Source organism: Lactuca saligna, chromosome 9 (genome assembly GCF_052625555.1).
Source record: "Lactuca saligna cultivar CGN05327 chromosome 9, ASM5262555v1, whole genome shotgun sequence".
Classification (NCBI taxonomy): Eukaryota; Viridiplantae; Streptophyta; class Magnoliopsida; order Asterales; family Asteraceae; genus Lactuca; species Lactuca saligna.
Window position 1 is genome coordinate 48,321,886 of NC_136425.1, and position 8,728 is coordinate 48,330,613.

Sequence of the window (8,728 nt, forward strand, 5' to 3'; positions counted from 1 at the left end):
ATGGGGTGCAGGTGTCAGTGGTATCAGACCGAGATGTGCGATTCACTTCCAGATTTTGGAAGAAGTTTCATGACGAGTTGGGCACTCGTTTGCATTTTAGCACCGCCTTTCACCCGCAGACGAATGGTCAGAGCGAGCGGACCATCCAGACTTTAGAGGATATGTTGCGGACATGTGTGTTAGATTTCGGTGGTAGCTGGGATACCTAACTTCCCTTGGCTGAGTTCTCATACAACAACAGCTACCACGTAAGTATTGACCATCCCCCATTCGAGATGTTGTACGAATGGAGGTGAAGAACCCCGATATGCTAGGGTGAAGTTGGCCAGAGGGTCATGGGGAGCACCGAGGTGGTGCTCAAAATGACCGAGAGGATCCAGCAGGTTCGGAGCAGGCTTCAGACTGCTCAGAGTCGGCAGAAAAGTTACGCCGACAAGCGTCGATCCGACTTGGAGTTCCAAGTCGGGGATATGGTTCTCCTGAAGGTGTCGCCTTGGAAAGGCGCCATTCGATTCAGGAAGCGGGGCAAATTGGGCCCGAGATTTATCGGACCGTTCAGGGTTGTAGCCCGGGTGGGCAAGGTGGCGTATAGATGCCAGATCCACAACACTTTCCATGTCTCTCAGCTGCGGAAGTGCTTATTGGATGATTCAGCAGTAGTGCCGTTGGAGGACATTCAGGTTGACGACAGCCTAAATTACATTGAGCACCCAGTCGCAATCCTCAACAGGAAGTCGAAGGATTTGAGAAACAAAAGGGTGGAGTTAGTGAAGGTGCAATGGCAGCACCGCAAGGGTTCGGAGTGGACTTGGGAGCCGGTGGATGAAATGATGGAGCATTACCCCGAGCTGTTCCATGATCGAACAGCAGACTTAGAGGACGAAGTCTAAAATAAGTGGGGGAGATTTGTAGCACCTGGTTCCTGGTATGTAAATCTTAATTGAGTATTTTCCTTTTTAAGCCTTGGACTCGGCGAGTCATAGGTCCGACTCGTCGAGTAGGGACGGGACCCGGGACACGTTTAAGTTAGCGACTCGGCGAGTCCATATCCTGGACTCGGCGAGTCACCGTTGTTGGATGAAACCCTAAGTTTCAGGGGTTTGCACCCTTTTTAATCCCCCTTTTCGCCCCCAAGCCAGCCCTCATTCACCCTAAGAGCCATATACCTCGTTCTAAGCCTTGTTTTGTGGATTTGAAGCCATTTGGTGTGTCCTCTTGAAGATTGGAGTGAGTAGGGAAGGAGATCAAGAAGAAGAAGAGGAGGTCAAGCACTTGTGAGCAATTTCAGAGTGATATCTAAGGTATGGCTCATTTTCCCCCTTGTCTCCATGCTTATGGCCCCATTAAAGTCCTTCATGGCTAATTTCCAAGCTTGTATGTGCATCATATTTCAAAATAAGTTGATTGATCCCTAGATCTAAGCATAGTTGAGCTCCAGGAGCTCAGATCTACTACCTTTATGAGCCCATATTGCATATAAACCTTAGATCTACTCTTTTGATGCATTTTGAACCCTAAAAACCCCATAGATGGATATTTACACGTAAAGTTGGAAACTTTACGTGTTATTCATGCTCTAGGAGCCCAGATCTACGAATGGCATGGACTGGATTCGAGCAAAATTGCATTTTTAGATCTTGCATGGAGCGGACTCGGCGAGTCGCTCATCTGACTCGGCGAGTCTAGTCGCGAGTCTCCGGGTTTGTCCCCTTTTTGTTATGTCGAGTTGTGTGGTGAGTCCAGGAGGAACTCGGTGAGTTGGAAGCCAAAACTCACCCATAGTGTAACTCGGCGAGTCGATGCCCAGACTCGGCAAGTTCAAGGCAATCTTCTTAGATCAAGATCATACTCGGCGAGTTGTTCATACAACTCAGAGAGTCACAGTATAACTTGTTCATCGGATTAAGATGAACTCGGTGAGTTGTTCATACAACTCGGCGAGTAGGATGAAGGACTTGAACATCAGTTTGGAAGGAGAACCCGTCGAGTCGACGCCTAGCTCGACGAGTAGAAACAGAATTCAGGACAGTCGTTTGGACATGGACTCGGCGAGTTGGCGAGCCAACTCGGCGAGTCGGGTCAACTGGAAGTTGACTCTGATTTTGACTTAGGGCATGATCAGGGGTAAAATGGTCATTTTACCCAAAGGTCAGTTAGCAGTTTTTGACTAAGTGTTTGGTGGGAATACAGCCGGAGGATTTCTGGAACAGCAGCAACAGCAGTCAGATTATTCCCACGAGGATCAGCAGCTACTCCGAGGTGAGTTGTCTTCCAGTAGCAGTGGGTCTAAGGCCACAATGCCGGCCCACCAGTAGGAGTTGTATGTTAGATGATTGTCTTTGTGATATCATCTAGGTTTGCTACTACCTGATATGTTATATGTTGGCAGGATATGTTGTATGTGATAGTAGTAGAGTTCGGTTGCTAGGACCAAAAGGTGGTCAGACACCCCAGATATGTCTGATATTACGTTTGTGTTATGATATATGTGATGGTAGTAGTAGGGGGTGAAATAGTCCCCGAGGTTCGGTTGTTAGGACCAAAGGGTAGTCAGCACCCCAGAATAGCTCGACATGGGTAGGTCAGCACCCCAGAATGGTTTGACACGGGTAGTCGGCACCCCAGAATGGTCGTATCGGGTAGTCAGGCACCCCAAAATAGCCTGGCAGTATGTATGATATGTATTGTATGGTATGTGGTACGATAGGGGAACTCACTAAGCTTTGTGCTTACAGTTTACAGTTTTGGTTTCAGGTACCTCTTCATTGAAGGGGAAGGAGCTGGCTTGGTAGCGGCACATCATGCACACACATTGGTTTCTGCATTTACTAGATTTCCCTGGGATTTATGCTCTGATGTTTCGATTGGTTGTATGACTTGATTTTTGAACATGGTTTATGTTGTGATGTAGTTTGGTCAAACAATGTTTTTATTTATTAACATTTTCTAAAGTAATGTTTTAAAAACGAAATTTTTGGACGTGAAAATTGGGTCGTTACACTTTTATATATTTAATTATATTTAATCTTTTCTTTTATTAAAAAAATACGAAAAAATATCATAAATGGTCCATGTGGTAGTCAAATGATGAAAATATCATTCAGTTAACAGACAAAATTTAAAGAAGTTAGCAATAAGTACCAATCATTAAAAGTTTTGAAAACACATGGACCATCTATGATGTTTTTAAATCACGGGAACTAAACTTCAGATTTGAGGAAACCACAATGACCATTTATGATGTTTTTTCATTTAAAAATTACAAGGAAACTTGTATTAATTAATTTGATGTGTATTTATTATTACATTTATTACATTCAAATATTATATGAAATTTAATATAAAAAACTATAATTTAATATAAAATTATTACAAAAAATATTATATGAAATTTAATATAAAAAACTATAATTTAATATAAAATTATTACAAAATGATATATAGAATAATACACTTGAAACCACAAGAAAATGATTAAAATTATTTTTATTCATTATAGTACATTATTATACCAGATTAACGCTTATTTAACCAACAAATCTTAATAGTTATACGTCGAGTCTCGAATTTGAACTAAATACATACCCTACAAAATTTTAACCCACATAAATTTAATTTTGACAAAAACTTTATTTATTTATTTATCTATTTACTATTTACTATGAATGCTTAAGAATCACCCTGTATTTGTCTCTCTTATTTATCGTCTTCGCTTTGATTGTCATGGTCAAGCTTTTCCACCCGTCGTCCGATATTTTGTGAATTATTGTGTTTCCTTTTTCCTTGAAAATTGAGTTTGATTCTCCGAAGATCGGCCCTATTTGGTAAACAATTGATTACTCAGAAGATCCGAAGTAAAACAACAAATATGGCGAAGCGATCAGGTCCCGCTAGAAGAAGAGACGACGAATCGTTACTAACTCGGGCTGTTGACTCAGTGTTTACGTTCATTCGATTTGCGGAGTTTGAGATCCTATTCGTTCTCTTCTTTGTCGTCGCTTTCATCATCTTCAAAGATTTGGTTAGTCCTCTGCGTTGATTTCTTCTTTCACACCTCAATTTTTTACGCTCGATGGTTATTTTAGGGTTTTATTGAAATAATATGAAATATTAACGAAACCTACCTGATCGAGTTATATTAATGAAACCTAAAGTTAAAACTGTTGATTGGGTATATTGTGAACAGTTTGCTCTGCAAATTGGACTTTGTTTAGGTGTAGTAGGATTAGAAATAATCAAAATCGAGTTCATCTGATCTTCCGTGGACAGAAATTACAACAAAATATGGCAAATATACGAAGGAATATTAAGAAACATGATCAAAATCTAAACCTAAAACACTAGATGAACCGTTGGAATGATGAAACAAAACCGTAATGGAGTAATGGACTATCTGCTCTTAGTGATCATGTGAAGAGAGTTTTCAACCTTGCAAATGAAGGCCAAAATGCTATTTTTTTTTATGTGCATCATTGCATGTTATGGAACTGTTTCAAGATCATAGATGACAGTTCTTCCTGAATTTAGTCCAACAGTCCCTTGGGTGCTTCTCCATTTGGTATATAAATGCAACAACAATGTTGAAAGAATTGAGCTTCCAGCCCTTTGAAGAGTTTACTATTCATCCATTCTTTTTGACATTCCAAGATTGCATTTTCTAACTATCTTCTCCTTGCATGCTTTCAACAGGATGAACAGAACTTGTTTGGCTTAAAGCCATACCCAAAATGATGTTTTTGTATACACTAGACTTTCAAGTTTCAACCTGTTCTACCCGTTTCATTTTTAGCCTTTTTTTTTAATTGTATGCATTTCACCTCACTTGTTGAAGATAGATAATATATAGCCTAACTTAACCCATGTTTAGATAAATAGGTATAAATGTTCAGCTCTACAAAATATGTGAGAAATCCATGTGATGACTCATGAGCCTATGATTTCATTTAATAAAGTTGAGACCAAACTCCACTATTTGAGGTTGGCTTTTCACATTAAAGTACTTGCACTTTAGAACCACTAGGCTTGGATGAGAATGAGGAAATTGACCTCCATTAACATTTATGTTGTAGTCCTTTTTGCCCCACGTGTCACACGTGTCATAACAGTTTGTACTACATTTGACTGTGTAACATGACATAACATAACAGATTGTCCTATGTTTGACTTGCATTGGACCGTGGACAAAGTTTGCAACTTTTTTGTCCCGCCCAAAAAAGTTGGGAGAAAAACTTGTGTCTGTGCAAAAGCAAAAGACATAAATGCCCTTCTTATCTTGTATCATGGAAAATGCACAACATTTGTTTGAAACTTTAAGAATGAATGATTGGATTGCAGACATCAAGACCAGAATATAATCAGATCCTTGTGAAGAAGCCTGGAGGACCAGATTGGTGGTTGTCTTAGAAAATGAAGGAAGAAAAGCCTGCTGACGTGTAGCATGTGAAGGCCATGTAAAGCATTTTCATAAGTGTTGTGATTTTCATGGATTTTGTTAAATGTTTTTGAATTTTCATTTGTATTAAAAAAAAGTGAAAGAATAGTTGAACAAGTCAGAAGATGAAATGGTTAAAACAACAAAGCTGCTAGCATTGTTACTATTTGTTGTCAAGTTTTTTTTTTTTGGATAGAAAGCGAAAGAAATGAGATGGATTTGTTTTTCTAAAAAACTATAAATAGTGGGATTTGAGTTTTAACTTAATGATGCCCAAAAAAGAAAAGAGTGAAAAAATTAGCTACAATACAGGACAAACCGTTTGAAATTCATTTAAATTATATTGTAATATTTATAACTCTTGAAATACTTTATTGAAAACAACTTAATCATATGATATAAAAAATGATTTTTATAATCATATTGCAACACAACATCCAACTCGCTGACTTGACCTACCATATGTTAATATGCGTTATGTATGTATTAGATAAGTGAGAGGAGAGATGTAAATTAGACAAAAACTTAAGAAAAAAACTTTTTAATCTCACCCAAATGTGTCAAAAAACAGAGCATTATATGGATGTGAAGATAATTAAAGCCTATCGATGGAATTGAATTCCAGAAGAATAGGTTGATTTTTAACATGCATTCTGTACATGAACAACATATAAATGAAGTCAAAGACAGCTTTTTGAATAGGAGGTGTCCTTGTCCTTGTTCTTATTCTTGATGGTCAATGGAATTATCATTTGAAGGCATTTGTATTCTCTCTGATAGTGTAACCGACACACCCTCCATATTCCCCTGTGATGTAATATTCAGTACCCCGCTTCCACCAGATGCTGATGCCAACATGTGCTGCTGCCGATCAGATGAATTTGGAGATAAATTGTAAGTGAAGACTCCCATCGGGTGGTCAAACTTGCAACTTGGACCAAATTTGCATATCCCATAACGAGAATAGAAAATGCACAAAGGCTCTCCCTGTTTCAAATTCCAAAAACAACTAATTATAATTAATCCAATCCTTTATCAACAGGGAATGCAATCAGAAACTCATGGGGGATTATGTCATTCCTTCGAATGGGATGAAATATTATAATTAATCATCACCAAAAACACCCTTAAATATCTATCATCAACTAACCCGACGTAAAGGAAGGCCAATTGGACTGAGTACACAGTCCGGAATTGGAATCACCCTTTCCCTTGGGTGATGGAATCTGCAAACCGCACCAAATTTACAGTCTCCAGTCTTGATGTAAAATTGGCAATCGGGTTGACCAGGTCTCTCAGGGAATACATTCTCCCTTTCCAATGCGTAATAGCCTTGATTGCTTCCGGTTGCTGCTTGATGTTGATGTTGTTGATGTTGATGTTGATGTTGACTCTCGATAGATGAAAGGGAACCCATAGAACCCTAAACACAACCATTACCATGTAAATGATATGAATGAAATATTAAGTAATTTTCAATTTTTGTGAAATTGTAAATCAACATATGTAAAACCTCAGCTTACTCTGTAGGCATTCCATCCTGGAACTGAAACCACACCCTGTGGTAAAATCATCTGAGCATAATTTGAAGGGGGTTGCCAGCGTGGACTAGGAACAAAGGAAGCTCTGGTCAACGACCATTGTTGACCAGGTCCAGGACTTGTTGGAGATTGTACTGCAGGATAAACAGGTGAACCGCTAAATGCAACCATCATGTTAGATGGTTGAGGGTGGTGGAATTTACAAGTGTTTCCAAATTTGCATTGTCCAGTTCTTAAATAATAAGCACATTCAGCCTCATTCTGCATTAGAGCATTAACAACCAAAATGACTCGTGATTTCTTAAAAAAGAAAAGATTTGTTTATAGAAATAAGTTTAGAAAATGCAAACCGGGCGAAGTGGATAACCCAACACATTCAGTGAAACTTGCCCTGCTATTCCAGCTTTCTCTCGGGGATGATGAAACTTGCATGTTGCTCCAAATTTGCAGGTGCCTGTCTTTAAGTAGTACTGAAGTGAAACAAGATTTTCATTAGAATAGATAATCATCAATTGTATCATTAGGAAAATGGTCTCAAAAATTGCTTAACAGATGACAATCACATAGACTAATCTCATCAATGGACAAAAGATGTGAACCTGGCATTCAGGTTGGCCTGGTCTTTCTGGATATTCTCCTCTCATTTTTGCAGTTGCAATAGCCTGAAACAAATGGTAACATGAACAAGTATCAGCAATTAAATCATCAACAAAGCTTGAATTTATAGCACGGTTTTACCAGTTTTCTGTTAGGAGGATGATTGAAACGACAAGTTGCCCCAAACCTACAAAGGCCTGTTCTGATATAGTACGAACAATCTGGTTCTCCTTCACGAACAGGATAAGGTCCTGACTCCATTGATTCCCTTGATCTCAAGTTCAATTGCCACAATGCATCTGAAATACCATCATAAACTAAACAAGCCATAAAAATCATCAAAAACTGATGATGTACAAAATTAACATCACATTGAGTACTGACGACTCCGATTACGCCAATTTCAGCAATAAAGTCAAAATCAAACTCCATAAACCATCAATTCTACATCGTTAATCTACAAAAACAAACAGAGAAAGGAAAAAAAGGACCTTCGCTTAACGGCGGAGACAAAGACGACGATACTTCGGCGGTGACAGGCGGTCGTGACATCGGAATTCCACTATCGAACTCCATACCACCACCACTGAAACGACGTCATCTCATCCATCAGCAACGGAAGTGCTTCTCCGGTAATTTCATATGTACAATTCACCTTTGGTTTTCGATTGTTTCAGATTTCAGTCGCTCGTCGTCTCCGATCAAATGTGTGTGTGTGAGAGAGAGAGAAAGAGAGAGATAAAGAGAGGAGAATTTGGTCGCTGGTTCTCTTCTCTCCACAAACCAGAAGTAAGTAACAACCAACCAAAAACCAAAAAGATTATTGTGTGAAAATCAAAAATGTATTTTGCTTTTTTCACACGCGCGCACCAACAAACGCTCACGCGAGTTACGTGTCGCTTTCAGCATTAACGAAAGGAAAACCCACGTTTTATGGAGTTTGGGATTTTTTAGTTTTACAAAACCAACTGCAAAAATCGGTTTATAACTACGATCTTAAAAAAACCGAGCAGACATAACTTCATAACCAAGTATATTTGGATTGGTTTGGTTTGTTTTGATTTGGATTTTTTTTTTTTTTTAAGTTTTTAAAGTATCAGTTTTTGGTTTTTTAATTTTTGTTTAAATAAGGTTCTTGTGTTTTTTGTGTCATAACTAA

The 8,728-nt window shown here is 38.7% G+C and overlaps 2 protein-coding genes across 4 annotated transcripts; one reads left to right on the forward strand and one right to left on the reverse strand.

Moving 5' to 3' along the window:
* Positions 1–3,692: 3,692 nt before the first annotated feature.
* Positions 3,693–5,597, forward strand: LOC145014274 (GRIP/coiled-coil protein). The gene is made up of 2 exons (XM_078972658.1): positions 3,693–4,021; positions 5,335–5,597. The coding sequence occupies exons 1-2, from the start codon at positions 3,869–3,871 to the stop codon at positions 5,401–5,403; spliced, it is 222 nt and encodes a 73-aa protein (XP_078828784.1). The 5' UTR covers positions 3,693–3,868; the 3' UTR covers positions 5,404–5,597.
* A 359-nt stretch (positions 5,598–5,956) lies between these two features.
* LOC145014273 (zinc finger CCCH domain-containing protein ZFN-like) lies at positions 5,957–8,382 on the reverse strand. Of its 3 annotated transcripts, none has more exons than XM_078972656.1 (7): positions 8,061–8,382; positions 7,711–7,886; positions 7,572–7,634; positions 7,323–7,442; positions 6,955–7,233; positions 6,582–6,854; positions 5,957–6,418 (listed from the first exon to the last, which is right to left on the reverse strand). In XM_078972656.1, exons 1-7 carry the CDS (start codon positions 8,143–8,145, stop codon positions 6,155–6,157), a joined length of 1,260 nt encoding a protein of 419 aa, XP_078828782.1. In that variant the 5' UTR covers positions 8,146–8,382; the 3' UTR covers positions 5,957–6,154. The 3 variants fall into 3 exon arrangements, with proteins under 3 accessions (XP_078828782.1, XP_078828783.1, XP_078828781.1); XM_078972657.1 differs by having other exon boundaries at positions 7,711–7,868; positions 8,061–8,381; XM_078972655.1 differs by lacking the exon at positions 8,061–8,382 and having other exon boundaries at positions 7,711–8,049.
* Between the last annotated feature and the right edge of the window lie 346 nt (positions 8,383–8,728).